Source organism: Danio rerio, chromosome 5 (genome assembly GCF_049306965.1).
Source record: "Danio rerio strain Tuebingen ecotype United States chromosome 5, GRCz12tu, whole genome shotgun sequence".
Lineage (NCBI taxonomy): Eukaryota > Metazoa > Chordata > Actinopteri > Cypriniformes > Danionidae > Danio > Danio rerio.
In genome coordinates this window covers 67094687-67118991 of record NC_133180.1, presented here as the reverse complement: position 1 = coordinate 67118991, position 24305 = coordinate 67094687, and the positions used below count along the sequence as shown (strand labels likewise).

The window sequence follows — 24305 nt, the reverse complement described above, 5'->3', positions numbered from 1 at the left end:
CTACAATCATGGCTTCATCGAGATAACATTTTTGCAATGTATAGAGAAGAGACTTGTTGATTCCAGTTTTAAGAGCAACAAATAATAACTTGACTTCTAGTTGATCATTTGGAAAAGTGGCAGAAGATAGATTTTTCTGATGAATTATCTGTTGAACTGCATCCCAAACATCACAAATACTACAGTTATCCTTTCATAAACAGCCAATAGGAACCAGATATATCAGACATGTTAGAATTGCAGACACTGTCAGATGAATTGCAAATCATTTGCTTTGTTCTAAAGCAGAGGCTTCATCTGTTACAGTGATGCATTGTTTCTTGGTTTGGTTCAATTTGCAACACTTAAAAAAAACTGTGTTAATGAAAGTCACTTGTGCATTTGTCCTCTCATTGGTCAGAGTGAATGTTTGTCATTGGTCAGAGTGAACGTTTGCTTCGCTGAGATATTGTGGATTTTCTGTGGATGTTGTGAGACTTGTGTATAGGTATGTAGCCTTCATTTTCACTTTATTATATTTAAAAAGACATCTACAATTGATAGAGTCAGAGGCTACAATCATGGCTTCATCGAGATAACATTTTTGCAATGTATAGAGAAGAGTCTTGTTGATTCCAGTTTTAAGAGCAACAAATAATAACTTGACTTCTAGCTGATCATTTGGAGAAGTGGCAGAAGATAGATTTTTCTGATGAATTATCTGTTGAACTGCATCCCAAACATCATAAATACTACAGTTATCCTTTCATAAACAGCCAATAGGAACCAGATATATCAGACATGTTAGAATTGAAGCCACTGTCAGATGAATTGCAAATCATTTGCTTTGTTCTAAAGCAGAGGCTTCATCTGTTACAGTGATGCATTGTTTCTTGGTTTGGTTCTATTTGCAACACTTCAAGAAAAATTGTGTTTATGTAAGTCAAATGTGAGGACATCTGTCCTCTCATTGTCATCAGAGTGAATGTTTGCTTCGCTGAGATATTGTGGTTTTTCTGTAGATGTTGTGATACTTGCGTATAGGTATGTAGTCTTCATTTCCATTCTTTTATCTTTATGACATCTAGAATTTATAGAGTCAGAGGCTACAATCATGGCTTCATCGAGATAACATTTTTGCAATGTATAGAGAAGAGCAATTACATCACATTTCATAATTGAGGAGCCAATAAATTTACAATATAATTATTAGTTTTTCAGTTTGCAGATTACTACAAGTCACACAGTACACTACCTGATAAAAAGTCTTGTTGTTGATCCCAGTTGTAAGAGCAGCAAATAATAACTTGACTTCAAGTTAATCATGGAAAAGTGGCAAAAGGTTGATTTTTCTGATCAATGATGTGTTGAATTGCATCCCATTCATCACCAATACTGCAGAGAACCTATTGGAACCCACACGGTCCCGAGATTGTCTAAATGAACAGGAGTGTCCAAATGTACAAATCTACATTTGTTTACAGTTTGGGCTACTTATCAGAACCATGAGAATATTCGGCCCGACAATTTTTAATTGGACAAACATTTTTTAGTCTTATGCCTTTCCCAGAATATAAAAACACATATAGATCATTTACTTTAATCATTACTATTGGACTGTGAAGAGACTTTTAACCAGCACAACCAAAAATGTTTCTGAAGGCAATCCCCTACTGTGAATTGAACATAAAACAATAAAGTTACCCCCCCCCACAAAAGTGTAGAACTGTGTTGTTTCAACTCATTTTAAATAAGTAGTTTGAACAAACAACAAACATTTAAAAAAATTTTTTGAGTGTATGTTTTATACAAACATAACATGAAAGTTATGCAGGACAAATTCCTTGACCCAGCGCTGTCCGTGGTGCTGAACATGCTTGGGTTATACTACAGAAATCTTATATCCTGATAACAATTGTACATTTTCTGTTAAATGTAATCAATTATAATAGTCTACAAATATTAACCATATGAAAAGGACTATTTCTTTCTTTTTTATTTAAAAAATGTAAAATGATAAACAGAAACGAATGATTGCTGGTCTAACATAAAACATTGCTAAATAATATGTTAACATAACAATTTGCTTTCAAGCCTTCAACTTTCTCATTATGCTTTGAATTCGTTTTGCCTGCATTCATGTGGCGATGTGTTAGATTGCAGTCATTCAAATGACATCAAATTTGTACTCTGATCTACTGGGATTTTCATGCACAAACATCTCTAGGGTTTACAGAGAATGGTTTTGAAAAAAGAGAAAATATCCAGTGAGTGGCAGTTCTGTGGGTGCAAATGTCTTGTTGATGACCAAAGGTCAGAGGAGAATGGCCAGACTGGTTCGAGCTAATAAAAAGGCAACAGTAACTCAAATAACCACTTGTTACATCTGAGGTATGTAAAAGAGCATCTCTGAAAACACAACACGTTTAACCTTGAGGCAGATGGGCGACTGCAGCAGTAGACCACACCGGGTGACACTCCTGTCAGCTGAGAACAAGAAACAGAGGCTACAATATGCACAGGCTCACCAAAATTGCACAATATTAGATTGGAAAAACATTGCCTGGTCTGATGAGTCTCGAATTCTGCTGCGACATTCAGATGGTGGAGTCAGAATTTGATGTTAACAACATGAAAGCATGGATCCATTCTGCTTTGTATCAACGGTTCAGGCTGGTTGTGGTGGTGTAATGGTCTGGGGGATAATTTTTGACACACTTTGGGCCCATTAGTACCAAATGAGCATCGTGTCAACGCCACAGCCTACCTGGGTATTGTTGCTGACCATGTCTATCTCTTTATAACCACAGTGTAACCATCTTCTCATGGCTACTTCTAGCAGGATAACGCGCCATGTCATAAAGCTTAAATCATCTCAGACTGGCTTCTTGAACATGACAATGAGGTAACTGTAGTAAAATGGCCTCCACATTCACTAGAGCTCAATTTAATTGAGCACCTTAGGGATGTGGTGGAAGGGAAGATTCGCATCATGGATGTGCAGCCGACAAATCTGCAGCAACTGCGTGATGCTATCATGTCAATATGGACCAAAACTCCTGAGGAATATTTCCAGTACCTTGTTGAATCTAAGTCACGAAGGATTAAGGCAGTCTTGAAGGCAAAAGGGGTCCAACCTGGTACTAGTAAGGCGTACTTAATAAAGTGGCCAATGAGTGCACATTGTCATAATAATCATCCTTAACAAATTGAGTATGTTTTTGCCATGCTATGAATTGAACTGACAGGTGATGTGCCGCTGACACTAGCTCACTCTTTTATCAACAGCGTTTCTCTGATCTCTGTTTATGTAACGCACAAGCTTTGTTAATTCCTCCAATCCTCTCTCTTTAGACTGCACAGAATGTCAGTATTGTGTCTGAAGCCTGTCAGATTGATGGCCGGCATGACGTGATGGAGTGAGGCCTGAAACCGGTTCTCCAGAGCTCAAGAAGAGCCCAGTGACAGCGGGAGGTTGATTGACGGCAGAGCTTAAGTATTCCACGCCTGCATCTGTTTCCATTGCTCTTTATAAAGGCACAGCATGAGCTCCGTCAGTGAACTGTGTTCTCAGCTACATTTACTAAACTAAATCAGCCACATTCAGGTGAGCTTCAAAAAGATTGTATGCACCTACAATCCCCTTTGAAATCAAATCAGAATTTTTTTTTTATGGCTCTGGTATCAGCATGTTAGTGTCAAGGTAGAATGTTTAAATGGAAAAATAAAACGATGTGTCATTATTTACTCACCTTCAACTGTTTCCAAACCTTTATCAGTTTATTTTTTCTGTTTAATATAAAAAAAGATATTCTGAATAATGTAACCCTCTGCGGTCGGAGGTTATTTTGGGGCCCCTAAGATGTTTTGACATGCCCTGACATGTGTGCTTATTTCAGCTATTTATTATTAAAATATTAGAAAAAAAAAAAAGTTTAAATAAGGACCAAAAAAAAATCACACTGAATGGGCCTGAACAAGACTTTTTCAGTAACCAGTCTTGTAGAATATTTACTTTACAATTATGCGAAAATTATTTTCACATAGAAGAAAACATTACAATGATTTACATTTTGTAAAGTCAGTTTTTTGGGTCGGCACAGCTGTATGCATGGCAGTGACAACTACTATGATGAATTCACACATGGAGAGACAAAAGACACTCCCCCACTGGCTAATGTTCACCCATCAAGTGCATTGTAAAGCTGCAAAAGCTAGCCCAAACTATTTTAAATGCTTGTTGTATTACTTGCAGTATTATGACCATGTAAACACTATGAGTAAACAATGTATGTGCACTAACAACATAGACAATGCACAAAATATATTTGAAATGCTATAAAATGTACTTGTGCATTAATTCACCACTTAATAATCATTTTTCAATGACTCTAAAGCTGCGTCCCAAATGGCACACTATACACTATGCACTCATCCACTATGTACTTATGCACTTACACACTCAACAGGATAGTATATGTTTGTTGTGGCGTCCTAAATGGCACACTAATGTTTTTTTACTAAGCTGAAATTCAAACCGTTTCCCTGATGACGTTTGACGGTTGCCAAATCAGTGAAATAAACAAACGAATTATCAAATAATACCTGCCGTGAGTATTGCCACATTCACCATCGGGAGGCGCTATAATCACTCTCGTAGGAGAATTTTGCTTTCACCATCCAAAATAAATAAAGTTATCCAACATGTGCGTCCGATAGCTCCGCCCCTTCCGCTACGTAAGCAAACCTGCGGTCGTTGAGTGCGTAAAGTGTCCATCATTACACACTTCACTTTAGCAGCTGAATGAGGGCATCATCCGGGTAATTAAAGTGCACTTATTACTTTTAGAGTTTTCAGTGTAAACACACTACTTACACTATTTATACTATAAAATGGCGTAGAATAGTGCATAAGTATGCGATTTGGGACGCAGCTTAAGACACCAATAGCCAAACAAACCAATAGCCAACAAAATCCAAAGTAGGGAATCAATAGTTAAAAGCCAGTTTCCAGCTTTCTTCAAAATACCAGTTGTTGTGTTCATCAGAATATGTTTAATTCTGTATAGTATTGGACTACAACTGTTGTGACTTTCCCCTGCCGTAAAAATGAGTATCAGTAACTGATTGCCAAAATCTACTTAGCATTTCAAGGTAACGGCATGACAAAATTAGACTAATTTGGACAGTCATGCCAAAAATGTGTTGTTCGCTTAAAATTTAAGGCAAAGCATGCAGGATTATTAACTTTATTTATTAATAATGACTGATAAATTTAATATTTTATTCCCCCTGACCCTGATTTGATGTGAAGTAAACAAAGTTGGGAAGTCTGTGTTTACTTGTGTTTAACTATAACACAATCTTTGCGATTTAATAATCACAGAACTGGATAACTGGCGAGTAACTTGGTTTAATTTACACACCAAGAACAGTTTTTACCCATGTTTAGCACTCTGCAATATATATTAATCTTTGGCCCTGGTTCATAACATTGGCACCTAAACTGTAAAAATGTTGGGTTCCACACTACCGATTTGTGTTGGGACAACATGAAGGAATTAAGTTAACATATTAATTTTAACAAATTTAAGTAGTTTGAATATAAAACATAAAAATTGTCACAAAAAACCCTCAGTAATCGTGTTTTTTCAGCTCATTGTAAATAAGTTTGCACAAATAGCACATTTATCCATGTATGTGGTCAAATTTATGGCCAAGATTTAAAAAAGTAAAAGAAATCAATCAAAAAAAAAAACAGTCAAGCATGTTGTGCACAAGCCATTTTGATCTTAGCGTATACTCTAGGTTAAGCAAGCATGAATATATTGGTGGATCTCAATTATGAGAACAAAAGCTGAAAAGACAAGCGTGCCCAGGGATATTTTGTTTTCTAAGTTCTCAAAGAAATATATTTCAAGTGTTTGTTTGTTTTTTTTCAAAGATTTGACAGAAGCACGGTGGCGCAGTGGGTAGCACTGTCGCCTCATAGCAAGAAGGTCACTGGTTCGAGCCTCAGCAGGGTGAGTTGGCATTTCTGTGTGGAGTTTGCATGTTCCGCCCGTGTTCATGTGGGTTTCCTCCGGGTGCTCCGGTTTCTCCCACAAGTACGAAGACATGCGGTACAGGTGAATTGGGTAAGCTAAATTGCTCTTAGTGTATGTGTGTGAATGAAAGTGTATGGATGTTTCCCAGTACTAGGTTGTAGCTAGAAGGGCATTCACTGCGTAAAACATATGCTGGACAAGTTAACGGTTTATTCTGGTATGGCGAACCCTGATTAATAAAGGGACTAAGCTGAAAAGAAAATGAATGAATGAATGATTTGACAGCATAAACCTTGCACTGCTGTCAAGTACTGTACTGTAGTAGTAGGTTTCCTCAAAAACACAGCAGTGTTTCCTGGACTGCTCTGCATCGTGACATTTGTAAACTGCATAAATCCAGTCAATTAGACAAGAACTGCCAATCTGATCGGAACAGGAATATCAGGCAGCGCGTGCCAGTATTTGCGCAATATGCATGAGGCGGTGTGTGTGAATGGACTGTAGGCGTTGTGTGGGTGTGCCGTCTGTGGCTGAGGCAAGAGTGTAAAGCTAAACACACAGCAGCCATTAAATCCACATGCAGTTAGCCAAGTTGCTGCACATTTGGTCACTGCCGCTGGCTGTCAGCAAGCTGCTTGTCACTTTGCCAATGGTTAGTTAAATCTCATTTTGCTAATGCTTTTTTTTCCAAGCACTTTTCAACTAAAGATTTATTTAAACTAATTAAAAATCTCAAAACACAGCCAATTTCCGTGCAAACTGCTTGTTTTTCTCACACGTTAACTGCTTCTGACAAATAATGCTGAGTTTTACAAATACAAAAAACTATGCATAATTAATCTAATTTACATACATTTTCGAAATGTAGTGAATAACTTCAATTCTCAAAACTGTGATGTTTGAGCAAATTTAGTTTAGTGATGATTCTGCAAATGACTGGTGCATGGATGATACATTTTTTGTAGATTAAACCCCATAATTTAGTTTCATCTTCCCAAATCAGCACAGACTCCTTCAAAATACATGACTCGGCCTACATTTTAAAAAATCTTAAAATGCATTGCTCTGAGTACATTTTACTGCATGTTTCAGATGACAAATCCACCAGAGCAGTGGTTCCCAACAGGGAAGTCGCGGCCCACAAGGGGGCCTCATTGAGCTCTGTGGGGGGTCTTATTTTAAACATTTCTCAGCAGTGGACAATTAGGATCATGTAGCTTTAGTTCATTTAATCCTCTAGCTCAGTGGTCATCAACCACCGGTCAGTGGATCAATTGGTAGCGGGCCGCACAAGAAATCATTAATTATTTCTATTTTATTATCTGAGTGTAACCGATATTTGATTTTGAAAAGTGTTTTATTGTGAAAACTAACCGTACTTTCGCTTACATCTCGGTCACCTGAGCGCCCAGATTTAACCCACAAGCGGCAAAATGAGTAAGAAACAGGCGTCTTTGGAAAGCAGTTTTGCAAAGGGGAAAACAGCCAGTGAACGACCCATGAACTGCCAAGGTATGGATTCGCAACCCATTTGTCAACAAATCAGGTGAATCCAGCATGGCTCTGCAAGAAGATCAGCTGATGGAGATCGCAAATGGGGTCGTTTGCATATTGCGTATTGCTAGAGTTCGCACAAGTTTGCTGTATCCAGTAGAGGTGCGCGGAATGTGCACACAAGCGGCGTGACGCGCTCATGCCAATGACTCCCGCGAGCTCACCGTGAGTCACATGACAAGAATTGACCGATCAGCTTTAGCTTATATGAAATATTCATATTTCGGTAAGATTAGTTTTCTCAGACAAACACAGAACACTCAAACACTGCAGTGCTTTGTAATTTTTTTTGATAGATAAAACTTGTATCAGAGAGTGACAGCTATGTTTTGTCAACTTGTCATCCTCTGGGAAAACGGTTGATGGTCACCTAGCACCATTAAAAATGGACAATTTTGTAATCTGTTCACCACAAAAAAAAAAAAAAACAGTCGCACTTATTCGCCTTGAATCCTCAAACTAATTCATAGAGCATAACAAATAACATGCAAGTATTACATTGTAATAGCCTATATATATTTTTCCTTATACACCAGTGTGAATACTATAATAATAATAATTCCTTACATTTATATAGCGCTTTTCTGGGCACTCAAAGTGCTTTACACACAATGGGGGGATCTCCTCATCCACCACCAGTGTGCAGCATCCACCCGGATGACACGACGGCACCACACCACACACCAGCTGATTGGTGGAGAGGAGACAGCGATGAAGCCAATTGGAATATGGGGATGGTTAGGAGACCATGATGGACAAAGGCCAGTGGGCAGATTTGGCCAAGATGTCGGGGTTAAACCCCTATTGTTTTCGAAGGACATCCTGGGATTTTTAACGACCACAGAGAGTCTGGACCTCGGTTTAACGTCTCATCCGAAAGACGGCGCTCACTGAGCAGTATAGCGTCCCGGACACTATACTGGGGCGCCCCCTGCTGGCCTCACTAACACCACTTCCGGCAGCAACCTAGCTTTCCCATGTGGTCTCCCATCCAGGTACTGACCGGGCGCAGCCCTGCTTAGCTTCAGTGGGCGAACATGTGAGAGTTGCAAGAGCTAGCTGCCGAATACTGATATTTTTGCTATTGAATGTCAAATAGGGCCAATTCAAAGGCCAAATGCTTACGTTTTTCAGTTATAAATGGCCTACTGATGTTTTGCTTTCATATTTTACATTAGGCTATTATTTGTGCATAAACATATCTTAATATATTAATAAACATACTGTTTGAAAACAACATTTTTTTTGTCATCATTTCTGCAAACTTATATAAGCGATTATATCATTAAATGTGGAGGGGGCCTTACAATATTTTCAAGGGGAAAAGAGAGTCTCTAGCAAAAAAGGTTGGGAACCACTGCACAAGAGGGCGCTGTATAGTTTTCCACAAATCGGAAAAATGTTACTTAGCATACATTTTTTACCCATTTCAGATATACGTCCTTCTTGTACTCGTCCATTAGAAGGGAGGATTTGTTGTACAGATCACCTGGTGAACCACTTACCAAAACCCTTCCCTAAAGCTGGTTCAGGTGTGTTTGATTAGGGTTGGAGCTGAACTCTTCAGGGCACCGGTCCTCCGACTGAGTTTGGACATCCCTGGATTAACCCCTACATTTTATCTTTAACTTCTGCCTCTGTACTTAAGACGTCATCAAAATTCATGAAGTGGTTTAGATTACAGTGATAAAACATTCTAGATTGTTTTCAATAAATTAAAAGCCATAGGACAAATCCTACTACAAGTAGCTTTTTGTGTGTGTGGAGGAAATCAGGATGCTAAGTTCAGGTTACAAAAGCGAAGTAACCATTTGGTGAATTTTCCCCAGCGTGAACAACTGACTTAATCAAGTTAGAGTTGGAGAGCGAGTGCAGATGCCGGACAGAATGACCTTCAACTGTTTGATTAGCATAACCAGGCTACAGGCTGCTGCTCACTAAAAGCATTTAAAATACTCTGCGAGATGCGTGTTGAATGACACTGAAGGCAGTTTCTAAGCTTTTCTTTATGATGTGAAATGGGACGGTACATGCTGTGCCTCTCAATGGAGGTCTAGTGAGAGATCAATAGCTTCACATTAAAATCCTGTTCTTTATATATGAGCAGTTATCAATCAAGCTCTAGAAGAGTGTGGATTTTGCAACAGATATAATGCATAACTGGGCATAAGCCACTATTTGATTGGACTCTAAATTATTCAACATGGATACCAGACAGCCGAGGTCGAGCTTTCCCAACAAAGTTAAATAACACCCTTTCTTCCCTTCAGAGGTAAAACCGACACTCATCATTACCTTCTGCGTAGTGTTTGTCCACTTTCCATTGAAGAGTTTTGGATGACTGACTACTTCATAATTTAACAGCTTGCCTTATCTGCATATTGTTGATGAGGGGCCGTTCAATATAGGACAAGCGTAATGAAATATTAACAGCCTGGAAGTCATTGCTGGGTCTTGTACGAGTGCCGGGTTGTTCTGGAAGCTGTGCATTCAGAGATGAGCCAACAGAAGCAGATCAAAGAAGCAGAGGTCAGGACGAGGGCTACAGAAAGCTCATCTTTGATCCCATAAAACTCTGGGTGACTCTTTCCACCTGACAGTTGTGTGAGACGCTTTCTGCAACTATGGGAACTTTGGCCTCTGTATAGACTTTCACAGATAGAGGGAGAGAGAGAAAAGCCCCTTTTTATGGCATTTCACACTCTTACAGGTTTAGTTTGAGCACTAACAATCTAGGTAGACAATCCTCATGGTGGATTTCAAGGGTGTAACTGTGGTTTGAGATAAAAATGGGGGAAAATGTTTCTGATTTAAATCTCATTTGGTGCATTACATATAGTTGAAGTCAAAATTATTAGAAACTTTTTCCCAAATGATGTTTAACAGAGCAAGTTTTTCCACAGTATTTCTGATCATATATATTTTTTTCTGGCATACAAACGGCATACAATTTAGGTGCTGCCACAGCGAAAGCCCGATCCCCTCTGAGCTTTCAAATGGTCCTGGGCACATCCAGGAGGAGCTGGTCGGCTGACCTGAGTGAATGAGAAGGTGTGTAGGGACAGAGAAGCTCAGAGAGGAAAAGAGGTGCAGCACCATTCGAACACTTAAAAAAAAACAACTATTTGCGTGTGCCAGTTAAAAGACGCACAGCTGAATTTTGGATTAGCTGCAGTCGAGATACAGAGGACTGAATCACCCCAAAATATAGTACATTACAGTAGTCCAGTTGGATGGTTACAAAGGCATGGAATACTGTTTCAAAGTGCTTGCGTGACATAACGTGCTTAATTTTGGCCAGTTGCCTTAGGTGAAAGAAACTAGAGCGAACAACAGAGCCAATCTGGCTTTCTACAATGACTTGCCTAATTACACTTATTTGCCTTATTAACCTAGTTAAGCCTTTAAATGTCACTTTAAGCTGAATACTGCACTGAAAAAAGTGTTGTATGCAGAACTGTTGCAAACAATTTATTTGTGTTGAATTTATACGTTCAAATTAGGTTTAATAATGTTCAACTTAATTTGTTTGTTTAAATTCAGCCCAAATAAATTGTTTACAACCACTTAACGTAAAAAAATTGAGTAAATCCAAGGAATCATCTTTGAATCATTCTTTTCAGTGTGGTATCTTAAAAAAAAAATCTAGTAAAATATTATTTACTGTCATCATGGCAAGGATACAAAAATATCTGTTATTGAAAATGACTTATTAAAACTATTATTTTTAGAAAGACGTTGAAAAAAAGGCTTCTTTCTATTAAACAACTTGGGGGGGAAATATACAGGGTGGCTAATTGTTCTGGAGGGCTAATAATTCTGGCTTTATCTGTGTGGATATTTAGAGACTATGGTGATACAAAATCCAGAAAAAAAGTATATATTCTGATTAAACAAATTTAATTTACAATTGTTAAAAAAAAATTTTTTATGCTGATCACAAATTTGTAATGCCAACTGCAGACAGACAGCAGCAAAAATTAATATGTAGGCAAATTATATGAAAATGTTTACCATTATTTTATTAATGTCTTGCATGTAAATGCATAAACAAGCAGCTTTAGGCTGCGTGTCCACCGAAGTGCTTTTTCTCGATTTGTTGTTGTCAATGGTAGCAAAGATTGCCTGCAGTCAAAATGCCTTTAAGGCAAGTCATTTCACTCGGTGGACCTCTCGGGCAGTATGCTCAGCTATTCAGTCTGCATGAGGAAACATCAAATTCTTTAAAACTGTTTTCCAAGCCTACAACTACATTACATATTTGGAATCGACAATAAAATTAAACAACAGCTGTCTCTTAAGTTTAGTTTCTAAATGTCCGAATCAAACAAATTCAGCATTTTTTCAGGGTGCCCAAGCTAAGGCGCATGTACACTTTAAAGGAGCGAGATCACGACACCAACCTCATTCACGTCGGTTTTACACTTTATCATCATCTGGATAATGCTTCATCATGTGATGTGTTTGACAGGATTTACTGTATCTCATGTTCATTTTATTGTTTTCGTAAATGTAATGTGTGCATGTATATAGCACATTTATTGTGTATGGCCATACACCCAAAGCGCTTTACAATCATGAGGGGGGTCTCTCCACACCACCACCAGTGTGCAGCATCCACTTTGATGATGCGACAGCAGCCACACCACACACCGTACTTCTGTGTGCTGTCTCTGTTGGTCTGCATTAACACTTCCAAAACGCTAGTTGGCAGTGAGGTGTTAATGTTCCTCTGTGTCGAGTTTCCTCGCTGCTGTTTTGTTCTTTCTGAACTTCCGGGATGTACAAGTGGCTCAAACTCGCTCATTTTAAGGCAGGAACCGGCGGATGTGCAACAACTTTAACTATGAGGTAAACACAAAACAAAACTTTCCATCCGGAGCTCCTTCATGGGACTCCACACTTGTAAACAATCGCTCCATTGGGCTCGCTCTGCTTGGCGGCTCTCGGTCCCGCCCAGACTCGTCAGCGCTAACAAGCCAACTAATCACAGAGCTTCCCCTACGTGTCATTGCGACTTGTAGTTACATTTTTTGAGAGGTGCACGTCAGCGACGCCGACAGCCAAGGCGTAAGCTATGCGTCAGCGCCGTAGCATACGCGTGCGCTTGATGCAAAAGTATAACTCAGCCTTAAGTGGTCCACTGGTAAGCACGAAAAGAAACGGCGTCATATCGCCCTGTAGTGTTCGTTTTACAGACGAAATGCAGCCATACGTACTTCTGGCTAAATAATTTGTGATCTCCAGAAATGTATATAGGGCTATGTTTTCAGAACGAGCCTATGTTGAAAGCTTTTATTTAATTACAAAAAATACTTCTAAATGACCTGCAAGTCTACCTTATTTATCACTTTTTTTATTCAACCAATTATGCAATTATAAATCAATTAATAGTTTAAAAATCAAACCAACACCATTCAAAATCAGCTTTGAATAATGCTGGTAAATGTTTTTAAATAATTAATTTAAATATCTAGGACATGTTTTTCCATGAGTCCTGGTTCATTTCTCTCCCCGGCCCACACTCAAGGACAAACATGAACTAGACAAATTGATTTATTTATTTAACCCTCCATCTAATCCCCCCACCCCCAACAAACCCAGATTGGTATTTAAAAGCTCCTCTTGGTCTTGCATGAAGCCTGTGAGTTGAGTATCTGCCATGTAAATGTATAAATCAGAATCACTGTTCCACTTCAACTCTCAGGGAATTGGGCTTCAGCATGAAGTGCTCCAAGGAGACTAGTGTTGCTGATGGGAATAGCACATTCTCAGGCTGGGAACGCCGGTTCTCCGAGAACACTAAATGAACTCATTTGCCTTATGGGTTTGTCCCTCTTGTGTGGTTACAAGAAAAAAACAAAACACTTGAGCTAATGCACAAGTGCAGCAGATTAATGGCTGGGATGCTTTTCCATAATTACATTCTATAGTTTTATATACTGCAAGACAAAGACGCACAGCCATTTTTGTTCAATAAAAATGACATCTCAGCTACAAAATAGCATTATCAAAGAGCCCAGCGAGCAAACAGCACTGCTGACCGGTGTATAACCCCAGTGCATAGCTTACTTCCAGCCACCTGTTATTTTTCAATTACCAGGTGGCCTGGTACATCTTGCTTTGATGCGGCCACAATCCCCCCCACCCCCAAAAATGCTGTCTGTCTGAGCTCTACAATGCATGTGTTGTGCTACAATAAAGTGACAAAGTGATTTTTATCCAAGCAAGGAGCAAAAAGCAATTGCCTGGAGCATAATTTGTAAACAGCGAACGCTGGCACAGTGACTATAAACGCGAGGCTGTTTGTATTCCTCTGTAATTTCCCAGTTATTTCCCAAAGGATTTCAGAAAACAGTTGAAACTGCAGCAATATTGATATCAGTTATTCGTTTTATGTCTTCTTGGGTGCTGAAATAACAGGAAATGACACTGATTGCGTAATTAATATCTAGTTTCTTTTTTGATTGTGTAAAAGCTCTGCTTTGGAGTGTGTTGCTCTGACAGTGCTACTGAAGGGGATACATTTTATGGTATGCAATGTATATTGCAATACCAATCCCAATTAAAATCTTTTTTACCCCTACCACTGCCCCTTGACACAGAGTGTGAAGGGAAAGGGCTTCCAATTTAGCCCTAAGAAATGGGACAGTAAATGTAATTTTTTGAGAGTATACCTGTAGCATAATCCATTTTAATACATGTTTAATACACAATAGTTCAAAAATTAAAAAATAGTATTTAAGGCTTGTTAATTTAATAAACAAATCCATAATATGCTAAATATTTTATTTCTATAATACCATTTATTTAGCATTTCAGCAACATTACTACAGCCTCCAGTAGCTGCTGTTAGCTTGAATGAAATAATTATAGTGTTTACATGAATGCTAATTAATGTGATTGGGTAAATGTACGTATTTATATCTCAAGTTTCAATTTGGATGTGACCTTCTGACATGCATGATTATGACGTTTCCTGCTGTTTCAAGACGTGTATACTAGCACATCCACCAGTTTATTTGTTTTAAAAAGCAGACATATAAAATTGATATTTTTCAGTAGATGAGAAGCACATCAAGCTTGATGCGGCACCTACTATGTTTATCAAGGGCCAGAAAACCACCACCTAATGAACAGAAGGCATCTATGGATAGAAGTCTAAAGCATTAAAGGTCCCATGAAATAAAAATAAAGTTTTTTAGAAATTAGTATAGGTATTGTTAGTTTTTATAATTTGCATAAGCTAGTGTGCTCCAAAACAGTGACAAAATTCACGTTTAGAAGATTTAAAACTGGTATAAATATGTAAAGTGTGTAGTTTGTCACTTTCACCTTACTGGATCAAAGCTTTTATTCATGTCACCTCATACTTCAGTTTCTCATCAAATCATAACCAATCAAATGCTCTCCAGCATCTGATGTGCCCCGCCCCCTTCAAGACGCTTCTTATTTGCTTTTTATTTGATGCGCTTAAGTATAGAGCAATAATTAAACAAAATGCTGTTGGCTGTTTTTAGAAAAGGGGAGGGGCTACACTATGTCCTGCCCTCTTTTCGTGTTTTGGTTGAGATTACATCAAACATTGAATAAAAATGTACAATATAAAGCACTTACATATAGGTGTTTCTATTAACCTTCAAATTAAATTTGCAAATTCAAAACAAAACAAAACTAAACTAAACTAAACTAAACTAAGCTAAACTAAACTAAACTAAACTAAACTAAACTAAACTAAACTAAACTAAACTAAACTAAACTAAACACAAAACAAAACAAAACAAAACAAAACTAAACAGAAAACAAAACAAAACTCACAAATGAACAGATTTATTTAATACTTATTTTTATGTCCTTTTTCTCTGACTGTTTGTTATTTCGCCATTAATGCTGTTTTAAGGTGCTATACAAATAAAGTTGACCATGATGCGATGGAAACTCTTTTTTTTTTTTTTTGCATTTACAGTTCTTATGGAGTACATTATATGCTCAATAATGATGTCATGGTAGGCCTATGTACAGTGTACAAAATATATATGATGCATTCTGTATGATGCATTCATCTGGGAGGTCTAAATGCAAAAAAATAAATGTGTGTATGCATAAAGTACTTTTATAAGACGTTTAAACACAGTTGTGGGGCAACATTCAGTGTACATAGCCAGCCTCTGTGGTCAAAATGAGTTAATTCTATTTTTTATAACCCCATTTAATAAAAACAGTCCGGAGAAACACTTTGATTCCCATCTTATGCTACTTTTTACCCATAGAATTGCTTATTTTGCAATGTAGATGTCTTTATTTTAAGTGCTATGCAAGTAAACCATGGTCTTTAGCCTCCTTGTAAGAGCAACCGACTCCAATGCAAACAAATGCTAGTTCGATCCCAGCTCAGACCGGGTTGGATGCACTAGAGCCGGTGGGTTACACGTGGGGGCTCGTCTGGGATGGGAGTAAGGTTTAGAGGAAAGACTGTAACGGAGGCCAGCTAGTGAAGTGCTATTCAGGTAAACCTCACTCCTTTGACCACAAAAAGTGCTCTAGTGACAGACGCTAAGGGCCATGGTCTTTAGCCTCCTTGTTAGAGCAACCAACTCCTATGCAAACAATCGCAGGTTCATTCCCAGCTCGCACCAGGTTGGGTGCAGTAGGACCGGTGTGTTACACATGGGGGCTCGTCTGGGATGGCACTGAGATTTAGAGGGGTAAGTGTAAGGGAGGCCAGATAGCGAAGTGCTATGCAGGTAAACCTCACTCCTCTGAGCTCTGAAGGTGCTCTAGCGACAGACACTAGAAGCCATGGTCTTTAGCCTTCTAGTTAGAGCCAGGGCTTTAATCGGGCCAGGCCGGGCCAATAGCCCGGGAGGTTGAGAAATGAGGCCGAAATCATGTCGCGTTTCCATTGTCGGGCTAATAGCTCACAGCGCCTCACGCAAACACCGCCCACAGAACTTCCCCGAATCAAACGTCACACAACCCGCCCACTTCAGTGGGAATTAGGCAGATAAAGCACACCATAGAATAATCACGAAACAAAACCATTAAAATAAAGACAACCGAAACAAACAAATGACACATTACTGTACAGCAGTACATGAAATATAATAAAATAATAAAATATAGCCATATTTGTTGCGCTCAGCAGCTATTCACTAAAGCTCTTCATTTAAAGTTTCATTTATAAATTTAACAACGTCATATAAAAACATAAACAGTTGTTTGAGGATATAGAACACATTTTGTGTTTGGGCTTTCCCCCAATGCGTTTAAAGCAGCGAGCGCTGCACTGGACTGGGAGACAGAAAAAAAGGTATAGGCTAGATTCTGCATTCACTCACCCAAACAATGGTCAGTTTGCGCGATTTGATTAATATCATCGTATCCAAATACTTTATAAATAATATTTTAAACCTTTTCCGGTGTTTATTGTTTTTAGAGAATATCGAAAATCTTTTTTTTCAGATAGGTCTTTGTAAAATGAAAGTTATAGGCTATATATGTGGCTTTAAAACGGTTCGATTTATGTAATGTATATAGGCTACCTACATATAGCTAGCTTTTGTTTATTTTATATTGGTTTATTTATTTATTTAATGCGATTTTATATATATCCGATATTTGTAATTCTTTAAATTATATTTCATTATAGCTTAGGCTATTTTATCAAGATATGACACTATATTGTTTAAAGTCTACGAAAGTGGGCACGTATTTTGTTAAGTTTTACGTCCTTTTGTTGTATTTATATTGTGTATTATCTCCAAAATAAATAAAGAAAAAAGCCGCTCGCGGCATAACAGAGCTGTGAAGGAGCACACACATACAGGCATTAAACGCGCACAAACAAACATTTTAAACTTGACAAAACTCTCGAAAACCTTTACTGTCTGCTGTGTCTTTAATATGGTGTAAAGATTATTATGCGTTATTGAAACATAAAGGAGAACGCAGCAAAGAACGTCACTATAAATTAAAACTACTTTATTATTTTATGCAGCAGCCTTACATTTAAAAGGGAAACATAAGGGTGATCAAACGCAAAAAGACCCCAGACTTTAAGGCTAAATGTTTTCTTTCCCTTATTTCTTTATTTGTTTGGCACATATACTCATGTGCGATCAGAAAACTGCCCGCCTCTCCTTTCACTCTGCCCCGAAGCCTCAGCTGGCCCCCCTTGGCCCAAGGTATTAGGCGGGCCGAAAAAGGCCGGCCGTTGGGCCCAAGAAAGCCCCGCTTTGGCCCGATTAGGCCCTGGAAGTGACAGTGGAAACGCCACTGGCCTTGGCTCGCTCGCTTTAGGCGCGATAGTGGAAACGCGGGTACTGATTCCCATGCAAAGAATCACCGATTCGATCCCAGCTCAGACCGGGTTGGGTGCAGTAGGGCCAGTAGGTTACATATATAATAATGAATAACTGACCCATTCATGTAGGTATTCATTAGCAAACCGAGCTAATTAAACGCGTTCCTAAATAATGCTGTAAATACGTGTAATCATTTTTTTGAGGCTGAATACATTGAAATGGAATCTAGTGAACTGTAGGCGTCCTGTTCCTACAAAGTCACACAATAATAGCATATACAGTTGGCAATCACGCCTTTTAGTGCTTCTCACTTTGCCTCCATAATAGCGGATTTGAATAGCAGTGTTAATCTGAGGTGTAAAATGAGGAGAGCAAGACAATGAAGCTTCTGTTCCTCTAGAGGATATTTGTGCTTGCCAGAGACGACTGCTGCCCTTTTATTTACCTTCACCACAGAAAGAACAGATCCCACAGGCACCATGACGAGCCCTTTTTTATTTTAAAGAAATGGGAATTTAATGATTCTTGTTTTGACTCCAGTTTTACTTGATGAGTGCGGTTCCTTCAGGACGCATGGATATAAAGACCTCATTAAATTCAACAAATGTAAGAACGGCCTTAATATCTGAAGTAATTTTAAGATGTTAAGATAGTTTAAATGTGAAGTTGGCATTTATGTGTGGAGTTTGCATGTTCTTTAAGTATTCGCGTGGGTTCTCCACATTGTGTTTCCACTCCTATATGGGCACCTAATAAAAAAGCATAAACATTTAAATGTTATATAGAGAATTAGGGGAAAGTCAATTTATGGTTGTTCGATGTACATATTTAGGAAACTTACTATTAACCCAGTTACATATTTTCACTGTATAATTTAAAAACTGTTTAAAACCAATGAAATCACAGAAACTATTAGCATTAAACTGAATAAAAACCCAAAAATCAGTGCACAGATTCTCAAACAGTGCGAAATAGAAACCAACTACATTTTGGCCTAAATCCTGCTCTTTTGCTCTGCTGTTAGTGATTACACTGACTGACGAGAGCAATTACAGGACAATCTGTTGATTACCTTACTGTGAGGATTGCTCTTTTTCTTTGGGAAAAAACAGGCACTGATGAATCGACTTTTTAGCTCTGTATAATTAGGCTGGTGTAGGGTCAAATCCACTAGACACAGTTTGAGCTATAAATAGATGCACGATACAGTCTTCAGTATAAACTATATGACAGATATTCAATAGGTTAAATACATGTAACCCTTCATTGTGCAAAATGTAATCGTAATCTTTGCATTAGCCATCTAGGGAGTATGTTGCTATTATAAAGGCAATTTCATGCAGTTTCTGACTTGAAGAGATACTTTAAAAGCACTATGCTAGACACAAATGCACACATACAAACCTATATTATCTAATATCACATGAAAAACTAACTAAAAGGGCAAATGATGTTTTGTCAACAAACTAAAATGAACTGAACCTGAAAAACTGTATAATAGTATAATAGTAACATAATAGTAAAAAGCATAATATAATAATAAAATATAAAAAAGCTAAATGAAATATACAATTATATGAAAAAGTAAAATTGTCTTGTCAACAAACTAAAATAAACTGAACCTGAAAAAAAAAACATAATAAAAAAATAAAATAAACATTAATAAATAAATAAAAAATGTTAATAAATAAGAAAATATTTTAAAAGCTACAAATAAAAATTTAATTTAAGCTTAAAGCTAAAATTAAGTATACAAGTATTGAATGAAAAACGTGAACTAAAGTTCAAAATTATGTCTTGTTGACAAACTAAAATAAACTGAACCTGAAAAAACTGAAAAAAAAAGAAACTAAATAGAAAAAAGTCAAATAAACATGAATAAATAAATCAATAAAATATTAATAATAAATAAGGAAAATAATCTTAAAAAGCTAAACCTACAAATAAAATGAAAGCTAAATATATATTTATTATAAGAAAAATGTAAACCAAAGTTCAAAATGATGTGTTGTTAACAAACTAAAATAAACCAAACCTAAAAAAACATAAATAAAATAAAAAGTCAAATAAAGATTAATAAATTAAACTATTAAAATATTATTAATAAATAAGAAAATATTTTAAATAAAAGCTACAAATAAAAACTAAATAAAAAGCTAAAATTAAAATATTCAATTATATGAAAAACATAAACTACAGTTAAAAATTGTCTAAAAGAAACTGAATCTGAAAACACTAAAGGAAAAGAAAAACAAACAGAATAAAGTATTTTAAATAAAATCTACATTGACAAAATAAAATAAATAGCTAAAATTAAATATATAATTATTATGAAAAATGTAAACTAAAGTTAAAAATGATCTCAAACTAAAATAAACTGAACCTGAAAAAAATAAATCAATAAACTTGTTAAGAATAAATAAAACAAAATGTTTTAAATAAAAGCTAAATCTACAAATAAAATAAAAAGCTAAAATACTTTATACTTTATACTTTTTTGAAAAATCTAAGCTAAAGTTAAAGATCATGACTTGGCAACCAACTTAAATAATTAGAAGTACTAAAAATAAACATTCAGTATAAGAAAATAGTAAAATACTAAAAACAAACTAAAACTATAGCTAAAAGTGCGGAAAAGAAGTCTAAACAGTTGGCTATAATATTCCTGTAAGTAAATAACATCAATATCTAACATCAAGTAAAATAAAGAAACAAATCCTAAGAGTTGTTCTAACTGAAACGGACCTGCAAGACAGAAACATTTGAGAAAATACAGCCAGAAAATAAATAAATAAAAGAGAAACTATTGAAGTGTTGCGCTTTCATTGCAGTGTTTTGTACTCAAAGGCCACAAAGGTACAGAGAGTGTGAAAAGCAGCATTAGAAACACAGAGAAAAGATGAGAGAGAGAGAGAGAGAGAGAGAGAGAGATATTTGCTTGTAGCACTACTGCCGGTCTAGACTGAATGCTAAGCAAAACAGACAGCAGCAGATGCTAGCAGCGGTGTGTTATCAGGGGAAATGCCTCTCAAAAGACAACACTGAAAAAAGGCGCGCACACACACACACACACACACACACACACACACACACACACACACACACACACACACACACACACGGGCCAAAGAATCCCCCTGGAGCTCCACATCCACTTTAAATCCTTCACTTTATACAACTATACAGACGCTATACTAAAGGCAGACTATCAGGAGGAAAGATTGGATCAAGTATCCCAGTGGCTTCAAAACCGCAGGCTGCTGGTCAAATGAACATTTTGTGACCAGGCTGAGGGATGGGTCTTACCTTTTCTTTGTTGCCAAGGTAACAAAGCCAAATATGGCTTTATGGCTTTACATTTACTTTGATTACAATCATTCATTCAATTATTTTTTTTTTGGCTTAGTCCCTTTATTAATCTGCAGTCGCCACAGCGGAATGAACCGCCAACTTATCGAGCATATGTCTAAAACAGCGGATGCCCTTCCAGCTGCAACCCATCACTGGGAAACATCCATACCCACTCATACACAACGGACAATTTTAGCCTACCCAATTCACCTGGACCGCATGTCTTTAGATGCGAACATGGGAAGAACATGCAAACTCCACACAGAAACACAACTGACCCAGCCGGGGCTCGAACCAGCAAGCTTCTTGCTGTGAGGCGATTGTGCTACCCACTGCACCACCCAAATAGAAATCAATATTTAATTTAAAAAACACAATACAATTGAAGAAACTAAACAAAAGGCATTACTATATACACACTCACTCTACAGACCCTAATAATATAATTCATCTATATTCCTTTTGAGCCACACTATTATTACTACAGCTTCATCTATTGATGTATCTTCTTGCAAAATACATCCACAAAATCATTGAGATTTTTGGCCCTTGTAAGTCAACCAGCAAAAAAAAAAAAAAAAAAAAAAAAAGAGGCTAAATAAACTGGATTCTGAAAAGCTGATTTCAAAATGCCCTTATTTAGTTTTTAGGATTTTTGGTTTTCAGTCAGATAAAACTCAAATTTTCATTTAAAAAAAGAATAATTTCTTAATAAAAACTGTACAATCTCATGAACCCAAAGTCGTGTTCTTATCTCTCATTGTCAAACAATTCATTCATTCATTCGTTCATTCATTCCTTTATTAATCTGGGGTCATCACAGTGGAATGAACCGCCAACTTAGCCAGCACGTTTTTACGCAGTGATTGTCCTTCCAGCCGCAACCCATCTCTGGGAATCATCCACACACTCATTCACACACACACTCATACACTACGGACAATTTAGCCTACCCAATTTGCCTGTGCCGCATGTCTTTGAACTGTGGGGGAAAACAGTGAGGGAGCACCTAGAGGAAACCTTGATATTTTAGCGCGGATGTATACCTGACCAGTGAGCTGTCTGACAAAAAAAGTGCCCTCCTGACTTTAACTGCGGTTTGGCATTTTCACTTTAACTCATGAACATTTCATTCATGCCTTCGTGACAAACTGGTGTATTAGACGCAAATAAGGACAGGTGAGAGTGTTATGGAATTTAATAACGCACACCAAATGGAAAGGAAAAAAAACTTCTGCATTTCGTTGTGTGTTTGTGTATGTTTTTGTGTGTGTGTGTGCGTGTGTGTGTGTGTGTGTGTGTGTGTGTGTGTGTGTGTGTGCGGTCCTTTACTGAACAGCCGCACGTGTGGATCTTGTCGGACAATATGGTGAAAAGTCCTACATGACTATGTTTACTGATTGCGGTGTTTACTTCAATAATGCCACTAATATCTGCATACTCCACATGTCTTAATTCCATTTCTGTTTAGTTCAGTTATTTTAGTCGAATCAAGGTGATCAAAAATTTCTGTTTGAAGCTTATGTAGGCCTAAAGTTCAAAGTTCATGTTTAACTGAATAAACAGTTAGTAAACACAAGTACATCTTATTGAACATAATTTATTTTCATCAGCAATTATCATAGTAGAATAGTTTCTTAAGCAGTTTGTGATCCATTTTGGAAACAGGAGATGAGCCCCTAGTTTAATGCGCCACCTGGCTTGAGAAACCAGTTCTCAAAGACTTATCATTTGGGTAGCACACATATTCTGAATGCCTTCGGCAGAATTCAAATGGGCCATTGTAATCTAGATTAATCTAAATTAATTCCAAGTTTAATCTAGAGTAAAAAAATGAATCTATGCCCACCTATAATATATATATTTTTTATGATCCATATTTTTTATGTGTGTTTTTATGTGTGTACACACACACACACACACACACACACACACACGCACACAGACTCACGAGTCTCTGAATTGATTTAATGTATACAGAACTTTTAAATTTGTTTAGTCTTTAAGACAAGAACATTATAATCAATGCAATTAAACTACCTCAAAATGAAAAGTAACTCCTTGCTTTGCTTTTACACTATCACATAACTAATTACACTGATAATTATAACGCAATAACAAACTTATAATGGCCTCATGACAGTCATGTTTATGACAGATTTATGACAAGTTATGTTGTCTTGGTAATGTCGCATAAGAATAACAGGTTATGATGTATTTGATTATGTCAAGTTTGTGTCACCTTCGCATTAAAAAAATGACAAAACCGAGCAAACGGCAGAGTTGTCATAAGCATAGAAAGAATCTCATTCATGATGGTCTTAAGAACAAGTTCAAGTAAAGCATTACCAAAAAGGGGCACACACAGGTCAAAGGATCCCCTGGAGCATCACATCTACTTTAAATCCTTCACTTCATACAACTATCAAGACTAAAGGAAAGGTTTTATGAAATTGCCCACCGGCTCCTGGTTTCAAAGACAAGGCCTGACTGATCTTCAAATATACCTATGTCTTTGTTTTGAGATAGACGCCAAATTTCTTCTTATGGCACATTTATAAAAATCACTCAAATGTCCTAATGGTACTAAGGCCTAATCCCAGATTAGTGTAAACCCTGTCTGTGAAACCAGGCCTCAGAGGTGCTGGCGAAAGGAACATTTGGATTTTGGGCATCTGCGACGCAGCTGAGGAACAGGTCTTACCTTGGCTTTGTTGATAGTGCAGTGCAGGGCATTGTTCTCCTGATCGTACAGAAGGCTGAAGTCCAGAGTGCCGAGTGTAGCTGTGAGGAGACAGACATAAAAAAAACATCAACAAAACAGTTCATCTGCAGGGCACAGCGCAGCACATATGCAGAAGCAATTAGCAAGCTGTTTATACCATATTTAGCTCCTCCAGAGACCATCTGATGTCGATTGTAGACAAAAAGGCAAAGTGTTTTCTCAGTCTGGCTGGCTCTGATTTGCATTTGATTGGGCGGCTGCTATCAGGGCGGACCATGTTTTTATAAGGTTTGATATTCCGAGTTCTGTTTGGCGGGGACTTAACGAGATATCAAGAAGCAGAAC

General features: G+C 37.4%; 2 protein-coding genes across 16 annotated transcripts in view; one reads left to right on the top strand and one right to left on the bottom strand.

The window, feature by feature from the left end:
- The window catches only part of si:ch211-209a2.2, a 140970-nt gene extending 125730 nt beyond the window's left edge, over positions 1 to 15240 (top strand). Inside the window, exons 8-9 of one of the 2 annotated variants that reach the window (XR_012406435.1) lie at positions 3334 to 3586; positions 14643 to 15240. The gene's annotated coding sequence lies outside the window, so the exon portion shown is untranslated. Of the gene's footprint in view, positions 1 to 3333; positions 4338 to 14642 lie in introns of those variants that run through there. The other variant, XM_073951554.1, reaches the window with a different exon arrangement.
- The window catches only part of doc2b (double C2-like domains, beta), a 411729-nt gene that overhangs the window by 101881 nt on the left and 285543 nt on the right, over positions 1 to 24305 (bottom strand). For all 14 annotated transcript variants that reach the window (XM_017356366.3, XM_073951541.1, XM_068221539.1 and 11 more), the window contains one exon: positions 23940 to 24019. In XM_017356366.3, the coding sequence (XP_017211855.1) occupies positions 23940 to 24019 (80 nt within the window). The remainder of the gene's footprint in view (positions 1 to 23939; positions 24020 to 24305) is intronic.